Raw genomic sequence first — 25,269 nt, forward strand, 5'->3', positions numbered from 1 at the left:
ATTAAATGGAGGAGATATAAGATATGGATCCTATTCCTGTTGCCCTATGCCAAATTGGAATGGCTACATTGCTATCATCCCCAGCTTCCTCCCACCCTTAGCCTCCCAGCCACATACCTACCCTTGTAACTTGCTCCTGCTACACATAGCAAGCTCCCTGTCATTCTTTAAATCTCTCCTGAAAATATGCCTCTTTCATTAATCTTTTCAATGTAATTCTCCCTGAAGACATCCCATCAAACGGACATGTCTAAAGTGCCAGAAGTCAGAAGTGTATGTCTGCATCTGAAACAGATTGCAAGCTCCTTGAGAAGAGACCTGTTAGAAGACACTCAGCTGGTACAAATCAGCGTAGCTCTGTTGACTTCAATGCCACCACCCAGCAGAGGATCTGGATCTTTCATTGTTCAGAGATGACCACACTGGTAGTGCTTTATAAATAATTATAGTTTCAGCTGGTTGAAATAGGGAAGAGAAGAGAAGAAAGGGGAACAATAGCCAAAAATGTCAATGTTGTTTCCATTCCATTCCATCCAAACAAATACTTCACTGTGGCATTACCTTCGATATTTCTTGTACTTCAAATGTAGGCTATAGTGAGGCATTTATATTGGAGTGTAGTAAACGTTTACTCTTTACAGTGCCCACTGTGACTGGGTTTTGCTTCTATCAAGCATATACTATAAAAGATTAAAAAAAATGTAGCCACAACTGAAGCTAAAGCAATTTAGAAAAATATTATTCTACTGATGGTGCTAAACTTATAGTGTGCAAATGAAGCCTAGAGTGAGGTGATGCAGCTTCACAAATTGTACTGGAGCTGACTACTTTTCTTGTATTTTTAGTTCCATAAAAAGGAAACTTCTACCACGTTGTGTTCTTTGTTCATATTCTTCACCCATGGATGAACATGGATACCACTTCTATGTTCTGCATATGCTCATTGCTCTAAACAACTGAATGTACAGAGCTGGGTTTTCAGAAACCATTCTAAATGCCTGGCCCATTCCTCATAAATCAGTACCCACTGGCAAAAGCATGAAAACCCAGTCTTAAACTGTTTTAGGATCAGTGGATTTTAGCAGAGGGGGCAGAGGCAATAAAAACACAACTTCACATTAGGATTCTAGGATTCTTATTCTGAATTTATTTCACTTGGAGAATGAATACACAAGAAGAAGTGTTTGAGAAACAGCCAATGGGGCAGATTCTCAGCTGGTAAATCAGCATTGACTTCAAGGGAGCAATGCCAATACACACCAGCTGAGAATTGGCCCACTGTCCTAAACAAACAAACAGCACCAAAAAAAAAAAAAGTCAGAACACCCCTGTCCCCATTGAACTTGGAGTTATTTATACAAATCCTAGGCATGGGTGGGAAAAATGAGCATGGCTTCAGTTTGCCCAGCTTTTCTAAGCTAGATCTGTTCTATAATTACATAGAGCAGTTTCTTCAAGCTTTGCCCTATTGAGTAGAAGCAGCAGGCTGTGAAATGCATGGTAGTGTTTTCTGGGGATTTTCTACCTGTTTAAAGATATAAATCTAACAAATGTGCCCTGTTTAAGTATCAGACCCAATACCTAAACGGAGCAGCTTTCACCTCTTTCAGTTATAGTTCATTATCAATAATGCCAAAGGCTCAGTCTCTTGACAGCACAAAACTAAGCAACAGAACCACCTGGTGGGGAAGAAAATCACTCTCCCACATACAAAACCCTACACTGATACAGATCTGCTGAAATATACAGTACATCCCAGTACCTAAACAAGTTAATACACAAGTTATAACCTTTCCTATGTGAGGCCAGTGTTCTGGTTTTTTTCTTCTTCTACCAACCTTAGTGGTCCTTCATTTAATGTATGTAATGATAGAAATATATGTAATCTAGCACCTGCACTAAGAAATAGAAATAATATATGGCTCAGATTCTGAAATTTTTTGGAGAGATTTAAAATGTTAAACCAATTTGATTTGGTGAGTAGCTGTACATAAAATGTGTGGCTGTCTGTCATATTCAACGATGACATCATGACAACTCGTGTTTTCTTGTGGCTGCATAGTCCTATCTGTGAGGAGCGAGGTTGGGAACAAATGTCACATAGGAATGTGTAGATTCCTGCTGAAGACATTTCATGATGTGTGGCCATTTTTCCAATGGGTTTTTTGTATCTCTCTTTCTCAAAGTGTTTACACACCTTTATTGATTGCTCTCCATTCAGATGTGGCCTTGGCTGTGTCTAAGTTATCTATATTTATGCCTCATGCTTTGAGATTCTGTCTTTGAAGTATTTACATTTACTGCCCTTTCTGAGTTTCATCTCATGATAGAGGACTTTTTCGGGAGTCTAGCCTTACCCATTCTGATAATAAGATCTGTCCATCTAAGCTGTGCTTTGGTAATCATTGCCTCAATGCTGGTTATTTTTGCTCTTTTAAGAATGTTAATATTTAATATAATAACATATCCAGGAATGTGAAGGCTATATACTTTAACATTAGATGCATAAACATCAAATGTATAGGCTTCACATTCATAGATTCATAGAATTTAAGGACAGAGTGATCATTAGATCATCTTAGTCTGACCTCTGGTATATCACAGGCCATTACATTTAACCCAGCTAGCCCTGTACTGAGTCCAATAACTTGTGTTTATCTTTTGGCTAAAGCATAACTTCAAGGCATCTAGTCTTGATCTGAAGACATCATGAGATGGGGAATACACCACTTCCTTTGTTCCAGTGGTATATCACCCTCTTTATAAAAATGTGTGTGCTGTATTTCTAAATTGTAATTATCTGGCACCAGCTTCTAGCCATTGGTTCTTGTTTGCCTTTCTCTGCTAGATTTAAGAGGTTTTTGGTGCCTAGTATTTTGGAAATTTCTGGCCAAGATCTTTCTCCACAAACAGCTGCATTCCTACTCCTTCCTTCCTCAAGGTTCATCTTAAGGAGTTTCCCGAAAACTGTCTCCTCTCATACAGGGCCAGTGCAAGGATGTTTCGCACCCTAGGCCCCGAGCCCCTGCCCTGAGGCGCCCTCCCGCCCCCCGCGGCAGCTCCCCCGCTCCACCCTGAGGTGCCCCCCCGTGGCAGCTCCCCCCCTCCACCCTGAGATGCCCTCCCTGCAGCAGCTCCCCACCCCACACCCTCCGCCCTGAGGCACCCCCCCCGCCCCAGCTCACCCCTGCCCCGCCTCCACCCTGAGCATGCCGTCACTGCTTCACTTCTCCTGCCTCCCAGGCTTGCGGCGCCAATCAGCTTAGGTGCCGCAAGCCTGGGAGGCGGGAGAAGTGAAGCAGCGACGTCGTGCTTGCGGAGGAGGCGGGGCAGGGGTGAGCTGTGGTGGGGAGTTCCCCTGCGTGCTGCCCCCCCCCTTACTTGCTGCAGGCGGCCCTCCCTGCGCTCCTCTGCCCCAGGTCCCTCCGCCTAAATGCCAGTGGCGACCGGGGTGGCCGAAGATCCGGCCGCCGTGGTTGCTGCCGAAGATCCGGCCGCCACGGTTGCTGCTGAAGAAAATGCCACCCCTGAAATCCTAGTGCCCTAAGCGACTGTCTAGGTCGCCTAAATGATTGCACTGGCCCTGCTATCATAACAGGAATCGGGGGGGGGCACTGCAGAGCGGAGCTTAGCCTTCCTACACCAAAGGTCCTTCCATAGGGAAGCGAGCCTCCAGATGTGCAGAGGCAGCCGGATGGAGGACTGGCCCCTCAATGCTACTCTGCTGCCCCCTTCATCCTCCTCCCCGAGCAGGATGGCTCAGGTGGAAGCCATACCACTATTGCTGCATGGCTGCGCAGTTGCAGCTGCATAGAAGATTTAACAGAAGACGATGTTACTTGAAACTAGGGTGACCAGATGTCCTGATTTTATAGGGACAGTCCCGATTTTGGGGCTTTTTTCTTATATAGGCTCCTATTACCCCCCACCCCCATCCCGATTTTTCACATTTGCTGTCTGGTCACCCTACTTGAAACAGCATCAAGTGCAGATGAAATATCTCACTCTCATATCTGTGAGGCCACTCAGGGATCATGTTCTGGAGAGTCAGTGGTTCCTGGCTTCATCTCCTCTTCTTTCCAGCAGTTCTTAAACTTGGAGAGGGAAAGAGGTGGGGTAGGGATAGACCATTTTGTGTATGTGACACTCTTCCCTCCCTTCCCCCCACTTCCTCTTCTCCCACAGGGAGTCCCTCCCCAACCTTTACCACCCATTCTGGGTCACCTTTGTTTTTGGAAGTGGAAGAGACAATCTGGACCTTTAGTTATAAAAAGCAAGAAAGGCCTCCTCCCCGGCCTTTTCAGAGAGAAGAGGTGGAAGTGTGCTTTTTTGACTGTGTGCATATGGGATGGGATACATCAATTTTGTGAGAGATTATTTGAGAAAGGGGGTTTTCATGACCCAGAATCACACTGTAAATTCCCTTTGGCTTCCTCTGTGTTTCCCAGAGACCAACCCCACCCGCCAATAGTACAGCTGCCAGTGCAGTGAGTGAGAATTCCACATGTGCATCTGAAGCCAGAGTTTACACCTGTGATGAGTAATATTTATTCCTGGATAACTGATTGACTACGTGAAGCACTTGTAACAACATGAGTCATTTGGGAGCTTAATAATGTGACTGCTGGGTGGCATGACTTGGAGGATTATTGCATTTTTCTGGTGCCTGCTGTCTAATAGAAATGTACAAAAGTGAAGATATAATTGGTCCTGAAAAATAGCTCTTATTTTTTTCACAAACAAAGTCTTAAAGGGGTTTGCTTTGGAAATGTAGTATGTTTTCTATGTGGTGCATTGCATGCCATCCCATTGGCCAAGATACAGTAGTGGAATGTAAAAGTGTCACACTGTACAAGCTTTGCTCTTTGGCCATCAGTCCTAAAACAACTAAATTCTTCTAGCAATTCACAAGATGGAATACATTCTCCACACATTCCTCTTTTTTTTTAAACAACCTGTCTTCTGTCACTCCTCTCTCCCTGGTGCACATCCCCTGTGTTTTGGCACTTCCTTTCTCATGCAACTGTGCCCTGTCACCCCCTCCCCATGTGCCTGGGTGCAGTGTTCTGTCATGCCCTCCCCTATGCGCATCATGCCCTGTGTTCCCTCGTTCCTCTCCCCCATGTGCCTGGGCCCTGTGCTCTGTCATCCTCTCCTGCATGCCCTGTCAAACTTCTTCCCCTGTGCCCTATGCTCTGTCACCTCCTCCCACATGTACCCCTTATGTTCTCTCACCCCTCTACCCATGTGCACGGGCCCAAGATTGTGGGGTGTACTTGAACTAGAAAGATGCTCTCTATGCACAGTTCAATGGTTCAGTACAAAACTACAAAAACTAGCTTTGCAGACAGTCCAGGAAATCAAGTGGGCTTTTCCTCTGTCTCCTTAACAGCTGATCAGAATTTTATTCCTATGCTTTAAACGGCCATTTTAGTAGCTTTTATGTACAGATGTGAGGGTTGGTCTGCAGACAGATTCCCAAAGCAAAATTTAATTGACACAGTGCAGTTTAATAATTTACAAAAATACAGCAAAATGCAAATGGTACATGGTTTATAAGATTCTCATTGGAAAAAAGATACAAGCAGGGCTCTTTTTTCTTCCTAGTTAAACAATTACTGCAAACGGTTAATTATGAAAGCTTACAGACTTCCAAACTCACAAAAGTCCATGACCCATATTGAATTCTGAATATAGCTCCAAAGTGTGCATCCTAGTAACACTATAAATCCACCCTGTCCAAAATTATAAAACTCATCAGTAGTATCCAATCCATATAATTATTTCTTGCCCTCATAGGAGGAGGCACTCAATTATCTGATGTCTTGAAATAGTATGAACTAACAGACTCTTCATAAATTTTAACCCTCATCTTTTCCCAGTGTACTGCATGTTCTGATGATTCATGTTGAAGCTATGTATCTAAGAGCAGAAATGAACACAAACACAGATATTTACAGAGATCTTTAACTGAGCCAAAAGATAGATTAACTATTATACATTCTCCACAGTTATACTCTTGGCAATATGCAAGTTAGAAAACATCATTTTCCAGGTTTTACACGATCAGCAGCCGGTGGTGCTACCAACTTCTGCATCTGTTACACTTTTTCACTGCAAGCACTGCAGAATAAGTGTTCTTTGTTATCAACATAAACATAGTTATTTTGCAGTGGGGAGAGGACACAAGAGATCATTAATTGCTAGGATTATAAATTCTGCACTACATGCCAATAAGTAATGTCCAAACTATAAGCCTAATTCCAATGCAAGTTTTGCCTAAATGAGGAAATCAGGCTATCATACAAATAATGCAGGAAATTGACAAACTTTTCATCATATACAGTTTTGAAAAAAAAAATTGGGTGGTTACAGAAATGGATTCTCTGCTGGGTGTTAGAAGCTTTAGATTTCTATGGAAAGCCGTATCTCACAGAGAGCGCTTATGTATTCTTCATTATCAGGCTCCAATGCCAGGGCTTTCTCATAACACTCAATTGCTTGAGGCTTCTCCCCATTCAGTTGGTGAATAAGTCCAAGAATACTGAAATTTTTAGCATCTGCAGGGCCTCTCTGAATTCTCCTTTCTATTAATTTCTTCAGAGCATATTTACACAGGTTTCTTTCATGCGAGTTTTTCTCAATTTTCAGCCCTTTTGTGTAATGATTAATGGCCTCAGATTCGGACTTTTTGTGATATTCCTGAAAGCGTCCATAGCGGTAGTGGAGTTGTTGCTTCTCATCACAGGTGAGTTTCTCCATCTTAAATACTTTTTGAAAGGTGTCTTCTGCTTCTTGATATTGATTTCCTTCTGCATACATGCTTGCTAGGTCAATATAGGCATACATAAACTTTGATTTTTGCTCCACCACCATTTTAAAATGAAAAATGCAAAATCGAATCAGTTCCTCCATCTGCTCTCTAGGTGGATATTTTGTAGCTTTTTTCATTTTGTATAATTGTGTTCTGTAGCAAAGACCTATCTGATGATGCAGGAAGCCAGAGGTTGGTGTAAATTCTAATGCCTTTTTCAAAAACCCCAGTGATTTCTCCACTAGTCCTTTTTTTCTGTAAAACTTTGCAGCATATCGCAATAAATAGGGAAGATCTGGGGTTTTTTGCAATGCTTCTTTGATGTACTTTTCTCCTTCTTCGACTTGGTCTATGTCCTGAAGTTTCAGTGCAAGGAGTGCCATAACAAAAGTGTCATTTGGATTCAGTCTTACTGCACGCCTTAAAGGTTCCAGTGATGAGTCCTCACCAGAAGAGCCTTTTGTAAGAAAATCTTCCAGGCGGTATATGGCAATTGCATAGCCAGAATTAAATTCTGGATTGTTGGGTTCCTCTTCCAGAGCCTTTTCAAAGCATGTCTTTGCTCTTTCATAATACTTTATTCCAAACTTTAATAGTGCCCACCCTTGTTCACAGTAGATCTCAGGGAGCTGAATCTTATAGCGAGATGCACTTGAGAGCTTTTTGCAGCTGCTTTCTACCTTGCCTATGTAGGATTGAGCTTCTTGAAGTTTGTTCATATGGTAATAGACCCAAGCATAGTTTCCCCAGGTAACAAGACTTTTCCTGTCAACCTCATCTGCATGATTTGTCTGAACTTCTTCTTCAGCTTTTTGTAGACTTTCCAGAGCTTCCTCACTGTTGCCTTTCATGTGTTTCACATAGGCTAGCAGATTATAATTACTGATTTTGGATTTTGTGATTAGAAACTCAATCTGATCACAAATTGTTTCCTCTAAGTTATCAAGATCAACATCATCCTTCAGCAAAGTCCATGTAAAATGGCATTCAAGTTGCAGCAAGACAGTTTTTATCGAATTCTTGGAAATACTGCTAGAGGGAAAAAAAGAAGCATGTTTAAGCCTTTGTGAAGAAGAAGAGATTCAAATTAAAACTTTATTTACCCCAGAGGACAATTATCTATCTTTTATTTTGCTTTTCTGTACCTCTACAATGTTGCCAATCTTAACTAGTAAGATAGCAATAATGTCACCTTTACAGGTGCTTCAGAGAGAGGGTGCATCACAAGTGGTACTAACCAGAGAACAATACTTTGAGAAACCAAAGATATGGAGCTCATAGGTCTGAAGATTTGAACACCATTGGTTATTCATATTGTCTCTGTTACTCTGATCCCATGTAAACTACAGTAACTCCTCACTTTTCTTGTCCATGTTGGATAATTTTTACTCTGTACAATTAAATTATCTTGCATTATGTTACCCTAGTAGAGTGTTCTGTGTAGTTAAAGGATAGAAAGGTGGCATGAGGCCTAAATTGGTTTGTACTTCATTTGGGCTATGTTATACCAGATCTGCACACTTCCACTTATTTGTTTGTCTGGGGATAGGATGTTATTCAGGCCTGATCTACACCTAAAACTAAGGTCAACCTACCTACATCGCTTAGGGAGAATTTTTCAACCCCCGAGAGACAAAGTTAAGATGACCCAAGTTCCAAAGTTGATAATGCTAGGTCAACATCAGAAGCAGGAAGCCTGCTAAACAACCAGTGGGGCCGCTGGACTATCGTATCGAGATGCTAAAGGAGCACTCAAGGAAGGTAAGGCCATTGCAGAGATACTAAATTAATTCTTTGTATCTGTCTTCACCAATGCAGAGGATGTGAGGGAGATTCCCAAACCTGAGCCATTCTTTTTAGGTGACATCTGAGGAACTGTCCCAGACTGAGGTGTCTTTAGAGGAGGTTTTAGAACAAATTAAATTACACAATAATAAATCCCCAGGACCAGATGGTATTCACCCAAGAGTTCTGAAGGAACTCAAATGTGAAATTGCAGAACTACTAACTGTGATATGTAACCTATTATTTAAATCAGCTTCTGGACCAGATGACTGGAGGATAGCTAATGTGATGCTAATTTTTTAAAAAGCTCCAGAGGTGATCTCGGCAATTACAGGCCAGTAAGCCTAACTTCCATACCAGGCAAATTGGTTGAAACTATAGTAAAGGACGGAATTATCAGACATATAACTAAACATGATTTATTGCGAGAAAGTCAACATGACTTTTGTAAATGGAAATCATGCCACCCAATCTAATTCTTTGAGGGGGGTCAATAAACATGTGATCAAGGGTGATCCAGTGGATATACTTTTCAGAAAGTCTTTGACAAGGTACATCACCAAAGGCTTTTAAGCAAAGTAAGCTGTAATGGGATAAGAGGAAAGGTCTTCTCATGGACTAGTAACTGGTTAGAAGATAGGAAACAAAAGGTAGAAATAAATGGTCAGTTTTTCAGAATGGAGATAGGTAAACAGTGGTTTTCCCAGGGGTCTGTACAGGGACCAGTACTGTTCAACATATTCATCAGTGATCTGGGAAAAGGGGTAAACCATAGGCACCTACTTCTACTCGTGCCGGTGGGTGCTCAACCCCCTCTGCCACCAACCCTGCCCGACTTCACCCCTGCCCCGTCCCTCCCCTCCCTGCCTGCCCCCATTCCAACCCCTTCCCCAAAGTCCCTGCCCCAACTCCACTCCCTCCTTGCCCCTATTCTGACTCCTTCCCCAAATCCCTGCCCTGGTCCCACCTCTTCCCCGCCTCCTTCCTTGAGTGTGCCATGTTCCCGCTCCTCCCCACTCCCTCCTGGAGCAGCTGTTTGGCGGTGGCAAGCGCTGGGAGGTAGGCGGAGGAGTGGGGACCCGGCATGCACAGGGAAGGAAGCGGAGGTGAGGTGGGGGGGTGGGGAGGGGAGCTTGGATGCCAGTGGGTGCAGAGCACCCACTAATTTTTCCCCGTGGGTGCTCCAGCCCCAGAGCACCCACGGAGTCGGTAAACAGTGAGGTGGCAAATTTTGCAGATGATACAAAACTGCATCTCCACAAACAAATATTTGTATAGCTTAAACAAAATAGAGCCCTAAATCAAATACTTATTTGTTACTTGGCAGAACTCTGGTGGAACACAGAAGATCTAGCAGCTTGTATGCCAATGTATGTGCTGCCACACAATTGCAAAATCATGCATGCTGAAGGTGCTGGAGAGAGAGAGCAAGGGGTACAACTGGAGGGCTGGGGAAGGAAAGATGAGATGGGGTTGTGGAGACCTATTAGCAAATTCTGGGGAGGTCAGGAGAAGAGGAGCCAGAAACGAACTATTAGAGCAGGCCTACACAACTCGTAAAGCGGCGAGGGCCATATTACTTCAAAGAAAACAGCTAAGGGCCGAACCCCCCTGGCCCCACCGAACCCCTCCCCAGCACTGCTGAACCCCCCCACCCAGCGCCACCCAGCCCCCCTGAAACACAACACCCCCCCCAGCGCCACCCGGCCCACAGAAACAACCCCTCCAGCTCTCCCGAAACACGCCCTCCCAGCCCTGCCCGCTCCACTGAACCAAACCCTCCTTCCCTAGCGCCGCCCCACCGAAACAGTGGTATTGAACCTTGGTAATACGTTATAGCGGGCCCCTAAGGTAGTATAATTAAGGCAAAAGAAAAATGTCTTTTTGCTAGAAGTAGAATAAGATCTTCCCCACACTTTGTAATCAATTGCCCTGTTGAATGAATGAGGTGTGACTGAGGAAGACGTGGAAGGTAGCACCTCCAGACAGCTGCAACCCTTGGAGAGGGGATGGGAGATCAGTAGAACAAGTCAGCCACCGACTCACCACTCGCCTCCTCAGCTCCCCTCCCCCGCCACCCACTCACCTGCCCCCCTGCCACTGCCTGCCCGCTAGCCTCCTCAGCCGCTGGCTCACCTGCCTCCCGCCACTGCCCACCCGCTCACCTCCTCACCCCCCCTCCCTCACCCACTGCTTCCCTACTCACCCCCCGTGGGCCGCACAGTGAGCCCACGTGGGCCGCATATTGTGCAGGCCTGATCTACTGAGTGTGGTCATCCTATTTATATAAATGTATCACTCTTGTATCTGAAACTAGAAATATGAAATATAACTCTGAGGGCCTATTGTAATTATGCAAAGTGTGAGCATTAATGGTGGTTTGGACTCTTGATGGCTCCCATCAACCAGGACAATTGACGGTGGATGGCTCTGTTGGCAGGCAGGCCTTCCTGTGAGTCAGGCTGGGAGGAATGAAGGTTTGGGGTCTTACAGTGACATGTGATCATGTCACCTGAACTGGAATCCATCTTTAACTTGGTGTTTTTCCATTGAGAAGGAGGGGTGGGACCCCAGAAGGACAAAGGATTCCCGCCTTATGCAAAAGATATATAAGTGGGTGGAACAGAAGAAATGGGGGGCCATTATGAGCTACCACCTGAGCTGGAACAAGGGCTGTACCAGGGAAAAGGATTGTGCCCAGACTAGGAATGCATCCAGTCTGTGAAATAAATGTATTGAAACATCTCTGAGGGTGAGATTCTATCTGTATTCAGTTTTATTACTGTACTAGGCTTAGACTTGCGTGTTCTATTTTATTTTGCTTGGTAATTCACGTTGTTCTGTCTGCTACTACTTGGAACCACTTAAATCCTACTTTCTGTATTTAATAAAATCACTTTTTACTTATTAATTAACCCCGAGAATGTATTAATACTCGGGGGCGAGGGGGGGGAACAGCTGTACACATCTCTCTATCAGTGTTCTAGAGGACGAACAATTTGAGTTTATCCTGTATAAGCTTTATACAGGATAAAATGGATTTATTTGGAGTTTAGACCCCATTGGGAGTTGAGCATCTGAGTGTTAAAGACAGGAACACTTCTGTAAGCTGCTTTCAGTTTAAGCCTACAGCTGTCAGGGGACACGGTTCAGACCCTAGGTCTGTACTGGAGCAGACTGGCATGTCTGGCTCACCAAGACAGGGTGCTGGAGTCCCAAGCTGGCAGGGAAAGCGGGCAGAAGTGGTCTTGGCACATCAGTTGGCAGTTCCCAAGGGGGTTTCTGTGATGCAACCCATCACAATAAGTATTGGCTCTATACTTGGATTTCAAATGTTTGCTCCTGGGGTAACGCCCACAACGCCCAGCATATCTTGGAGAAACAGTTGTTTAAAAATAGACCATGGGAGACACCCATCTACACTGAGTGGACTGTCATGTAAACGTGCTGTCTGGAGTGTAGGTAATGGCTTTCTGCAATGACTGAGGGAAATTGGGCATGAACATGTGACTTGCCCACGTGACTCCAAACTTCCATCTTGTTGCTGTGATTTTTCAACAGTAAGAACAATGGCATGCCCTCCACTTGGCAAAAGCTATAAAAGGCCCTGGAAACACCTCCATTTTGTCTTCAATCCTGCTTCTTACCTCTGGAGGAACCTTGCTACAAACTGAAGCTCTGAACAAAGGACTGAATGACCCATCCAAGCTGTGGATGTACTCCAGAGACTTGACTTAGGCCAGCAGTTTATTCACTACAAAAAGAAGGATTCTGCATGGATTCCTCCTGAAGGTCAAAACAACAGACTGGACTTCTACATAGATTGCTTCCGTCGACGTGCATGGGCTGAAATTGTGGAAAAGCAGTATCACTTGCCCCATAACCTCAGCTGTGCTGAACACGATGCCATCAACAGCCTCAGGAACAACTCTGACATCATAATCAAAAAGGCTGACAAAGGAGGTGCTATCATCATCATGAATAAGTTGGAATAGGAACAAGAAGATGCTAGGCAGCTCTCTAACTCCACATTCTACAGGCCATTATCCTCTGACCCCATGAGGGTTACCAAAAGAAACTACACCATCTGCTCAAGAAACTCCCTGAAAAAGCATAGGAACAGATCTGTACAGACACATGCCTAGAACCCCGACCAGGTGTATTCTATTTGCTACCCAAGATCCATAAACCTAGAAATCCTGGACACCCCATCATCTCAAGCATTGGCACCCTAACAGCAGGATTGTCTGGCTATGTGGACTCTCTCCTCAGGTCCTATGCTACCAGCACTCCCAGCTATCTTTGAGACACCACTGACTTCCTGAGGAAACTACAATCCATTGGTGATCTTCCAGAAAACAACAAAAACACTAACCCAGGAACCTACCCTGGCAACAAAGCCCGATGCTAACTCTGTCCACATATTTATTCAAATGACACCATCATAGGACCTAATCACATTAGCCACGCCACTGGGGCTCATTCACCTGCACATCTACCAATGTGATATATGCCATCATGTGCCAACAATGCCCCTCTGCCATGTACATTGGCCAAACTGAACAGTCTTTATGCAAAAGAATAAATGGACACAAATCTGACATCAGGAATCATAACATTCAAAAACCTGTAGGAGAACACTTCAACCTCTCTGGTCACTTGGTAACAGACTTAAAGGTGGCAATTTTGCAACAGAAAAGCTTCAAAAACAGACCCCAATGAGAAACTGCTCTGCTTGAATTAATATGCAAACTAGATACCATTAACTTGGGTTTGAATAGAGACTGGGAGTGGCTGGGTCATTACACATATTGAATCTATTTCCCCATGTTAAGTATCCTCATACCTTCTTGTCAATTGTCTGAAATGGACTATCTTGATTATCACTACAAAAGTTCTTTTTCTCCTGCTGATAATAGCTCATCTTAATTAATTAGCCTCTTACAGTTGGTATGGCAACTTCCACCTTTTCATGTTCTCTGCATGTATATATATCTTCTTACTGTATGTTCCATTCTATGCACCTGATGAAGTGGGATGTAGCCCATGAAAGCTTATGCTCAAATAACTTTGTTAGTCTCTAAAGTGCCACAAGTACTCCTGTTCTTTTTGCCATTACTGTATGTAATTGATTCCTTTAACCAATTTTAACTCTCACCTTTCTTTCTTTCTTTCTTTTTTTCTATAAATAAACCTTTAGGTTTTAGATACTAAAGGATTGGCATCAGCGTGATTTTGGGGTAAGATCTAAGTTATATATTGACCTGGGTATGTGGCTGGTCCTTTGGGATCGGAAGAACCTGTTATTTGATGAGACTGGTTGTAAAGAACCACGCATCTGAATCCAGTGTTTTTGGTGGTGATATAAGAACTGGAAAGCCTAAGGAAACTGCCTTTATGTTTTCTTGTTAGCCAGTGTGGGGAAACAGGAGTTTACTTTTGTGGCTGGTTTGGTATATCTTATAAAAGAATAACCACCAGTTTTGGGTTGTGTTTCCCCTATTTCTCAGCAGTTCGTCCTGAATTTGGCATCCTCGGTTCTGACCCAATAAGGCACGGTTACAGCAGGTTAAACATCTTTTAGCTTAATTCAGCGCAGAAGCATTAAATGATGTTACTTTCAGAATCATCATAAGTCTGGAGTTTGCTCCTTTAAAATATTAGTGAAAAGAACTCCCTAACCCCCCCCGCACCCAGATATCCAGAAGTTGGTCTCCTTTTCTGTGGTATCAGTTTGCAGCACAAAAATCATACTCACATTTTCTGGTTCCACCCGCAATAGTAGTAATTAGAATGTTAGTTTTCTGATTTGAGAGCACAAATCATCTACTTAGCCACCCACTTGACCCTACAGTACTCGTGGCAACAGTGCATTGTGGGCACAAGCTTTGTTGGTGTAAATTCCACCCATGAAAATGGAGAGGGGTTTGAGGCTTGAACATCTGGAACTGACAGAATTAAATTTCTAACAATACCATCACTTTAATCTAGTCCTCATTTTAATTAACACATAAAACAATTACTTACATTTGGTACCATACCTGCTTAAATACTTAAACTCAAGTAAATTATAGTTTAGAATTTTCATATGAAAGAAAAACACAAATCCTCAGCACAGGGGGATGGACTAGATCAGTGACTACCCCTTTCAGGAGTCTGATTTGTCTTGTGTACCCCAAGTTTCACATCAGTTATAAACTACTTGCTTACAAAATCAGACATAAAAATAAAAGTGTCACAGTAAACTTACTGAAAAATTGCTTACTTCTCATTTTAATTGATATATATATGATTATAATACATGTATATAATTATATACATATAATTATAAAATAAATAAATATTGTACTTATATTTAAGTGTATGGTGTATAGTGCCATATAAATAATTCATTGTCTGTATGAAATTTTAGTTTGTAATGACCTCACTAGCGCTTTTTATGTAGCCTGTTGTAAAACTAGGCAAATACCTAGATGAGTTGATGTGCCCTGGGAAGACCTCTGTGTACCCCCAGAAGACCTCTGTGTACCCCCAGAGGTATGCGTACGCCTAGCTGAGAACCACTGGACTAGATGGCTGGCCAACCTCTTAAGGTCCTTTCCAGCTCTACATTTCTATGTAATAGGCACAGTTCAGAGTTGCTATTGTTTACTTACCTCATGGCTTTGCTTTGCTGATCTGCTGTTGTAATGTAGCTTGGCCTCTTTTCTTACTAACCTGGGATGTTGAGGCTGGCTGCTGTTCCTCTACTCTATTTTATATGCGTTCCAGCATCATGTGACATGGGCTGTGCCTCAGCAGTTTCGTGAAGTAAATGGAAACTAGAAAGTGAAAGCTATGCACAGCTCTCCCGAGGCACAGTAGAAAAACTGAACTAGCTGCTGCCAGGGAAACCGAAACTTAAAGCACTTGAATCTGTTTCTTCTGTTTGCATTTGGCTTTATGCCATTGATTTAACTGTTCTGCAGAGACTAAGGCAATAATAGCCTAGAGTGTTCAGGTAGACCTTCCTAATATAAAAGAATTTAAGGCTCCACTTTGTTTAAAATATAAAGATTTGTGGAAATAGATGGAGGAGAGATTTGTGGCTAGTGGATTGAACAAAAACATGGCTCAGTGGAGAGATTGGGAGTCAGTTTCTACCCCTGGTTCTTCCACTGAATCATGTGGCTTTCGACAAGTCACTTTGGTTCAGATTTTAAAAGAATTTACGTGTTGCTCTGCTCAGTGTTGGAAGTCCTAAGTGATGTAGGTGGTTAAGTCCTATTTTCACAGGTGACTGAGGTACTTAGGGTAGGATTCACAAAGATATTTAGGTATTAAATGCCTTTTGATTTCAATGGGAGGTAGGTGCTTACATAAATTTGTGAATCCCACCCTTAGGAGTCTAAGGGTATGTCTACACTACAAGACTATTTTGAATCAACTTAATTCGAATTTGTGGAATCGACCTTATGAAGTCGAAGTTGTGTATCCACACTAAATACACTAGTTCGACTGTGTGAGTCCACAGTAACGGGGCCAGTGTCGACTTTGGAAGCGGTGCACTGTGGGAAGCTATCCCACAGTTCCCGCACTCCCCGCTGCCCATTGGAATTCTGGGATTTCCCCCCAATGCATGCTGGGGGGAAAAATGTGTCGAGGGTGGTTTTGGGTAACTGTCATCATTGAACCGTCAATCACGCCCTCCCTCCCTCCCTCCCTCCCTCCCTGAAAGCGCCTGCGGGCAATCTGTTCGTGCACTTTTCTGCTCAGTGACAGCGCGGGCGCCACAGCACTGCGAGCATGGATCCCGCTGCAGTTATGGCCGTTGTCAACTCCTCACACCTTATCGTCCACCTTTTCCACAGTCAGCTTCTGAGAAATAGGGCTACTTTTCAATGGTGCTGCGAGCACTGGTGGACCATGGGGGACATTTTACCAACATCAACGTCGGGTGGCCAGGCAAAGTTCATGACGTGCGTGTTTTCAGGAACTCTGGTCTGTTTAGTCGCCTGCAGGAAAGTAGTTTCTTCCCGGACCACAAAATAAGTCTTGGGGATGTGCAGATGCCTATAGTGATCGTCGGGGACCCAGCCTACCCGCTAATGCCCTGGCTCATGAAGCTCTGTGCAGGCGCCTTGCACAGCGACAAGGAACTCTTCAAGTACCAGCGAGCAGCGTGACCTGTGACTGTTCAGTTTCTTTACAGAGAAGCTGAACCTGCCCCTGTTTCTTTACCAAGTTACTGTTGACTAGCATCTGCAGTTACATACCCCGCCCACCCCGCTTCCCCAACTTCCAACACACGTTTAAAAATAAAATACATGTTCCACTGTAACTTTACAAAGGTTTCTTTATTGATGACTTTGCGTTACAGGGTTGAAACTGGGACACGGACTGTGCTGGGTAGGGTGTGCAGTGATGTAAAGACCGCCTGTAAACTCGAGGAATGACAGGCTCCTGCTCCCAGAGCGGTCTGCAGTGCGGGACTGGATGTTTCAACGGAGCCTGCCATCCCTCCTTTTTGGGACTCTGTGTGCGGGGGCTATGTGGCCTTTTGGCGGGGAGGACGGATACAGATTCCTCTGCTGCTGGCTCTGTGGTCCAGGACAGGGACCGTTGCATGAGATCTGTAACCCTCCTCTCCCGCTACAAAGTCACGTACCCCCCCACCCACACAGAACCTGCAAACCACCTCCCATACCGACCAGGGTGCGTACTGACTGCAGTGTGTGTGTGACCTGCTGCTGATCCTGCCCCCATGTCTGTACCCTGGTAAAGGTGATTGTCCTGTCCAATTACCAACCCCCTTCCCCCCCTTCAAACACAGTCTCCTCTAAAAGAACATGACGGAAACAGTAATTAACAGAAAAGTATTTTTTATTATCAACTAGACAGTTAGGGGATGAAACTGGGATGGGGGCTTGGGTGAGGCGGGAAGGAAAGGACTTCTCAAAATTTAGGCTATGAGAGCTTTTGGGTACTTGAGCACTCTGCTGGGGTGCAGTGACAGTTTTCACGGCCTCTGGCACCCTTCCTTCTGGTTATTTTGGGTGAGGGGGGTATGGGACTTTGTGGCGGGGGAGGGCGGTTGCAGATACACTGCAGGGGGGCTCTGTCCTCCTGCCTGAGGTCCTGCAGAACATGCACAAGGCGCCGGAGCATGTCCATTTGCTCCCTCATTAGTCCAAGCAGCGTTTGAGTCGCCTGCTTGTCTTCCTCACGCCACCTCTCCTCCCGTTCGCTGTGTGAGCGCTGGTACAGAGAGAGGGTCTCCCTCCACTGGCTCTGCTGGTCTGCCTCATCTCGGGAGCACCCCATAAGTTCAGCGAACATCTCGTCCCGTGTCTTTTTCTTTCACCGCCTAATCTTTGCCAGCCTCTGTGAGGGGGATGCTGTGGCAGGTCTGGAGACAGTCGAAGCTGTGTGATGGGAAAAAGGGAGTGAATTCCTTGCAAAGATACATTTTTGCGAACAATGAACACAGTCTAGTCTGTCTCTGTGAATTCTGGGTTGAGATCCCAGTGCCTGATGGGGCAAAAACCATTTTCGCGGGTGGTTCTGGGTAAATGTCGTCAGTCATCCCTTCCTCCGGGAAAGCTACAGCAGACAATCATTTCAAGCCCGTTTTCCCTGGATTGCCCTGGCAGACGCCACAGCGTGGAAACCATGGAGCCTGTTTTGCCTTTTGTGCCTGTCACCGTATGTGTACTAGATGCCGCTGACAGAGGCAGTCCAGCAGCGCTACACAGCAGCATGCTTTTGCTTTTGCATGACAGCAGAGATGGTTACCAGCCATACTGTACCATCTACCATACCATAAATTGGTAATAAGATGGGCATGGTTACCAGTCCTTTTGCACTGCACCATTTGCTGTCAGTAGTGCCCCTGGCTGCTCTTAGCCAGGGGCTAAAGTTAAAATTGGGAATGACTCCCTGAGTCAATCCCTCCTTTTTGGTATCTAAAAATAGAATCAGTCCTGCCTAGAATATGGGCAAGTGTACTAGAGAACCACTGTATCAGAGAACCAGAGAGCACAGCTGCTCTGTGTCAGATCCTGCATAGATTATGAGCTGTATGCTATTCACAGGGGGTGCTCCTGCAACAACCCCACCTGTTCATTCCATTCTTCCCCCAGCCTTCCTGGGCTACCATAGCATTGTCCCCCCACTTGTGTGATGAAGTAATAAAGAATGCAGGAATAAGACCCAGTGACTTGTTAGTGAGAAATGAGTGGAAGGCAGCCTCCAGTTGCTATGATAGTCCAGATAGGACATTAAGGAGTGTGGAGGAGAGGAGCCCAGCATCCTGCTGCTAGTCCAGGGGCAATTGAATCTTTTCTTTACACATGAAGGGTGGGGGCTGATGAAGCTCAGCCCCCTGTTGCTATGATGAAGACGGTTACCAGCCATACTGCACCATCTACCAGGAAAAATTAGGGTCACTTGACACTGGGGGACCTGACAGATGCTAGTATGCATGGTTACCAGTCCTTTTGCACTGCCCCATGTGCCAATAGGCTGATGATGACGATGGATATCAGTCATATTGTACCGTCAGCCACCCATGGTGGGGGGGGGGGGAGCAAGGATATTGGTGTTGAGTGCTGCAGCATCGCATCTATCTGCAGCATTCAGTAAAGATACGGTGACATGTAAAAGAGTCAACAGAGGATTGTTTTCCTTTCACTTCTGGGGTGGGGGTGTGCGTAAATTGCTGAGCTATGCCCTGACCCACTGCGGACACTGTGTTTGACCCTAGAAGCATTTGGAGCTCAGCCAAGAATGCAAATGCTTTTCGGAGACAGCAGGAACTGTGGGATACCTTGCGTCCTCAGTCCCCCTTCCCTCCATGAGCGTCCATTTGATTCTTTGGCTTTCCGTTACGCTCGTCACGCAGCAGCGTGCTGAGTCTCTGCTATGCCGTCTGTCCGGAGATTTTTAAAAAATACTTTGGACCAGGCGTAACTTTACAGTAATTCCCCTAAATAGATGCAGGAGTCTCCGAGCGAGATCACCCTGAGGATGGTCACTGAAGGAGATAGAGAGCGCATGCTGCGTGAAAGCCAGCACAAACCAGGGCCCTATGCTGCCATGCTCGGGGAGGCAATGCTCCCTGAGTATCTCATGAAAGCCTGGCGTGGAAAAGTGTGCTACCACGGAGCACCCAATAAGGCAGCTCTCCCCAGGAACCTCCTGCGGAGGCTTTTCGATTACCTCCAGGAGAGCTTCGTGGAGATCTCCCAGGAGGATTTCTGTTCTATCCCCATATATAGAGAGACCTGCTTTTCACATACTTCAGATTCCTGTTATATTAAGAATAAAAGTTTACATGGTTAAAGCACTTACCGACTGCTCCTTCCCCTGATTCAGGATCCGGGTTAATGGCCGGGGACGGTTGGTAGGGGGATCTCCGTGACGGTGATGAAGAGATCCTGGCTGTCGGGGAAACCAGCGTTGTAAGCGCTGTCGCCTGCCTCGTCCTCCACAAACCCTTCCTCATCTTCCCCGTCCGCGAACATTGCCGAGGAACTGGCCGTTGACACTGTCCCATCGTCAGAGTCCATGGTCACTGGTGGGGCAGTGGTGGCAGGCTCCGTAGCGTCCGTTTGCTGCTTTGATTTTTTGGTAGCCTTGTCTGGGGTCCTTGATTTTCACGCGGCACTGTGTTGCATCCCGGCTGTATCCTCTGTCTCTCATGGCTTTGGAGACCTTCTCGTAGGTCTTTGCATTCCGTTTTTTGGAGCGCAGCTCCGAAAGCACAGACTCCTCGCCCCACACACCGATCAGATCCAAGAGTTCCCGGTCAGTCTATGCTGGGTCCCTCTTTCTATTCAGAGATTACATGAACTCCTCTGCTGGAGAGCTCTGCATCGCTGCCGGTGCTGCTGAGCTCGCCCCGATGTCCAACCACGAAATGAGATTCTAACTGTCCAGACAGGAAAAGGAATTCAAATATTCCCGGGACTTTTCCTGTGTGGCTGGTCAGAGCATCCAAGCTCGGACTGCTGTCCAGAGCGTCAACAGAGTGGTGCAGTGTGGGATAGCTCCCGGAGCTAGTAAGTTCGATTTGCATCCACACCTAGCCTAATTCGACATAGCCATGTCGAATTTAGCGCTACTCCCCTCGTTGGGGTGGAGTACCGAATTCGAACTAAAGAGCCCTCTAGGTTGAATTAAATGGCTTCCTGGTGTGGACGGGTGCGCGGTTAATTCGAATTAACGCTGCTAAATTCGAATTAAAGTCCTAGTGTGGACCAGGCCTAAGTGTGACTGAAAGTCAATGGGACTTAGACTTCTAGGTGGCTATGTCACTTTTGAAAATGGGACTTAGCCATCTACGTCACTTTGCTCCTTGCAATGCTGAACAGAGCAATGCCTAAATACCTTCAAAAACTGGGCCTTTCCTGTGCACTTTTACTGCACAACCATGCTGGGTGCTGTGAGATTTGTATTATTTAAAACACAAGGAGCCAGCCTGCTCCACATGCAGGACTAACCAGTTTAGGTGACACAGGATATGGTGTGATTTTTGTGTTCCCTCTAGGTCATTACCATGAGGGAGAAAAGGAAAGCTTTTCTCAGCTTGTCACAGACTAGGCAATCAGAGATCTGCAGGAGGCTCAGGCCATCTGCAGGAAGGCCATGTGCCTTTTGGGAGTGGGAGGTGGGGCTGGAGCATGTCATAGAATCATAGAATATCAGGGTTGGAAGGGACCTCCGGAGGTTGTCTAGTCCAACCCCCTGCTCAAAGCAGGACCAATCCCCAACTAAATCATCCCAGCCAGGGCTTTGTCAAGCCTAACCTTAAAAACCTCTAAGAAAGAAGATTCCACCACCTCCCTAGGTAACCCATTCCAGTGCTTTACTACCTTCCTAGTGAAAAAGTTTTTCCTAATATCCAACCTAAACCACCCTCACTGCAACTTGAGACCATTACTCCTTGATCTGTCATCTGCTACCACTGAGAACAGTCTAGATCCATCCTCTTTGGAACCCCCTTTCAGGTAGTTGAAAGCAGCTTTCAAATCCCCCCCCCTCATTCTTCTCTTCTGCAGATTAAATAATCCCAGTTCCCTCAATGTCTCCTCATAAGTCATGTGCTCCAGATGCCTAATCATTTTTGTTGCCTTCTGCTGGACTCTTTCCAATTTTTCCACATCCTTCTTGAAGTGTGGGGCTCAAAATTGGACACAGTACTCCAGATGAGGCCTCACCAATGCCGAATAGAGGGGAATGATCACGTTCCTTGATCTGCTGGTAATGCTCCTACTTATACAGCCCGAAATGCCGTTAGTCTTCTTGGCAACAAGGGCACACTGTTGACTCATATCCAGCTTCTCGTCCACTGTAACCCCTAGGTCCTTTTCTGCAGAACTGCTGCCTAGCCACTCGGTCCCTAGTCTGTACCAGTGCATGGGATTCTTCCGTCCTAAGTGTCTATATGTCTATACATTGTAGTGTCTATATATTGTGTACATTCTAAGTGTCTATATATTGTAGCTGGGATCAAGCCTCTCAGCCCATGGTGACAGATTTGTGCTGGGGGGCTCAAGCTAGTGCACTAAAAATAGTGGATGTTCTGCAGTGTGGATGTTACAGCTTGGCCTCTCCTAGTTTGGGTGGCTAGCTCGAGTCTGTGCCACAGCTGCAACAGCCACACTGCTATCATTAGCGTGCTACTCGAGCCCTTCTAGCTTAAGTTTGTCTGGCAGTCTGGCAGCCTCACTCCTCTGCAGTGTAGACATACCATGAATTACCTCCAGGACCTGCTGCCCCACCCCTGCTCTCCATAGCAGCAGATATCCACTGGAGTTGTGCTGCCAAGGCCTCCAGCATTGGCCACTGCTCCCACAATCCCCAGAGGCGGTTCCAATCTGCAGAGGGGGCTCAGTATTAATACATATGAAGAACTCCCAGTGGCTTGTTTGGGACCAGGATGTGTGTATGGGAGAATGCTTGTCTGTTGTCTCTCCCTGGTACCTTCCCACTCTCTCTCCATGTGTGGAACCCCAACACCTGTGCAGGGGCTGCCATTAGGTCTGGAATAAGGTGGGGAGGGGGAATGATGCCACAGAGGAAGTAATCCCCCATTTTGTGCCCTAGCCTGGGCAGTGATCTTGACTTGGCAAGAGAAGAAGGGGGATGTAAGCCTTTCATTGGAATGGTTACTGCTAGTGAATAAGGTTTGATTTTTATTGATTTTTACTATCTTTAAATACCAGATGCTAGGCTTTAAATGTGTTCACATACTATTTCTCGGTACAATGTTGTTATTTATATTGCAATATTGCCTATAAGCCCCAAACAGGAATTGGGGGGTCCCATTGTGCTAGGTACTGCATAGACATTAAATGTGTGTATGTCTATAGAGTAAAGATGGTCCCTGTGTATACTGTACATGCATACAGTAATGAAAAGATGGACCTTGCCCCAAAGAGCTTGCAGTCTAGAATATAATGTAGTTCTTCAGCCTTTGATGCATGTTACAGTACCTGCCTCTCTGATGAAGCTTTACCACCATAAGCAGAATGACATTTATATCAACTGCCTTCTCCTTTCCCACAAAAAGAATGCACCAGGGAAGGGAGAAGAACTGAAGGCTCAGTGAAGTCCACTAAGAACCTTAGTATTCTAGTCGGTTAACCCGGAAGGTACTCAGAAACTGTGGCAATGAGTGCCAGTATAAAGCTCTTAGGTAGGATTACACAGTAGTATCAGACAGTACAGATGTGTATTTAAAGATGGGTCAAAATTGTTCTGCAGTTTTTTGCTAGTGCTTAAAACCCAGCAAAAATGACTCCTTTATTTTCATCGGCCAAACTGAATTGAATGCAAATCATAAACAAACAGCATTACAGATGAAAAGTAAATCCAGAGTCAGAAGATTCTGTGGTGTGTTTGTGGGGGAGGGAGGGAGACGAAGGCGATACACTCATACCTGATCATCATCTACAAATGAGGAGAAAGTGGCAACTGCTTTCAGTAAGACTTGCTCTGGTTTTTGCTAGGCACCATATAACCTATTCTTTGATTTTAGTGTCCTTTCAGTTTTACAATCTAAGATATTCATTCACATCATTTGTAAAATAAAATAAATGGTGGGTTTTTTAAACATTTGACAATGTCCCTCCAAAACTCATCCTGGAGGAATTTACGCATATGTACCCAGAGTATTTTTAGGAAAGGACAGTCCCTAAAACTGTACAGCATTGTACCTTGTGAGCTTTTACATCTCCAGCATAGATCAGTATCAGCTTCCCCCATTTCATGAAGTTTCAAATGATGTATAGGAAAGCCTGTGAAAAAGATGCAGATGAGACTGGAAGAGGTTTTAGAGAAAATATCTATTCATTATTTTAATCAAAGTAATCTAACTGGTAACAATTTAACAGCTGGAATAGGTTCAGAAGTGTTGGGTATTTTAGGAAGGTTCTATTGTAAGACTTTGTAGTTCCATGCAGTGAACTTATCAAGAATTCAGATTTCTTTCTACAGAGGCAGAGGGTTGAAAGAAAAGGGTGGCAATTAGCCAAATGTCTAATTTGCAAAGCTGATGTTGTCATTGCTTGCTGTGAAGGTGCATATTTTGCTTTTTATTTACCTGGGTTACTAAGGGCATTGTCTGTTAGTACTCGCCATATAAATATAAAGTGTCCTGTGGTTTCCAGTTTGGGGATTTTGACATTTGAAGAACATTGGGTCTGTCCTGAGTTGTCACACAAAGTAATCTTGCTAAAAGTGAGCGTACGATAGTCAGAAGACTGTCAAAAACTGGAAATCATTCAAAGGACCATTCTGTGGAATGGTACAAAGGACTAGGGGTGGAATTCACCCAGTGCTGGCCCTCTGCATAAAGTGGACCAAGGAAACAGACCAAAATATAGTACCAACTATAGGCTTAGTTACAAATCAGGCTCTGAATCCTGAGGAAAGAATGCAGTTTAAGCTGGAACTGTATTGCCAGAGGTTTCTGCAATGATTATCTATACAATTAAACATGACTTTTGTTTTTTATTTCAAAAGATTAATCTGAGTTTAAAAAAATCCAGATTTTTTTTACCTAAACATTTTACCACAGCAGTCATGGAGAGTACTGTGGAAGCCCACAGCAATTAGGCATTTGATAGACAGAGGGAAGAAGCAGTAAGATGAGAACGAAGGGGGAGAGTAGAGGTCTGAATGGATCCAGGTATGATAAGAAAATTTAAAATACGAGAAACAGTAATAGTGGAGAGAATACTTAGAGATTCACCTGATACCACAGTCAACCGTGGACTTCGTGCTTGTGGTTTATGACCTCACCAAATATGTCAGTTATTTATTTCCTTGTATTACGTTGTTGCTTGGCATTTAGTCTACATTGTATTCACAAAGTCCCTTTTTATCAGTAGTGAAAAAGGTTGGCTCCAAGTCATACCTATTTAACAGGTAAACTGTTGAGTGCTTTGGCTGGGATCTTTATCTAATGAGATCTCTATCATGCAGGTATGATGACTTTGGCACTTATTTAACTTCCTATTTATGGTACCAGAGTATGTGTGTCAAGCAGAATGATGAACTGTGTCCCCTCAAGCGTATTTGTACAGGGATGGGGGAATTAAGGAGTTTTCCATCTGAAATACAGCAACTTATGTCAACAACTACATTTAGGTAAATTTAACCCTAGATATGTGCCTAGATGTAAC

The 25,269-nt window shown here is 44.7% G+C and overlaps 1 protein-coding gene across 2 annotated transcripts; it reads right to left on the reverse strand.

Annotated features, from left to right (window-relative positions):
* Positions 1-5,489: 5,489 nt before the first annotated feature.
* On the reverse strand, positions 5,490-15,364 carry LOC120409002 (interferon-induced protein with tetratricopeptide repeats 5-like). Of its 2 annotated transcripts, none has more exons than XM_039546295.1 (2): positions 15,256-15,364; positions 5,490-7,846 (listed from the first exon to the last, which is right to left on the reverse strand). In XM_039546295.1, the coding sequence occupies exons 1-2, from the start codon at positions 15,258-15,260 to the stop codon at positions 6,406-6,408; spliced, it is 1,446 nt and encodes a 481-aa protein (XP_039402229.1). In that variant the 5' UTR covers positions 15,261-15,364; the 3' UTR covers positions 5,490-6,405. The 2 variants fall into 2 exon arrangements, with proteins under 2 accessions (XP_039402229.1, XP_039402230.1); XM_039546296.1 differs by having other exon boundaries at positions 5,490-7,843; positions 15,256-15,338.
* Positions 15,365-25,269: the final 9,905 nt, after the last annotated feature.

This window comes from Mauremys reevesii, linkage group 7, assembly GCF_016161935.1.
Source record: "Mauremys reevesii isolate NIE-2019 linkage group 7, ASM1616193v1, whole genome shotgun sequence".
NCBI classification, from domain to species: Eukaryota; Metazoa; Chordata; order Testudines; family Geoemydidae; genus Mauremys; species Mauremys reevesii.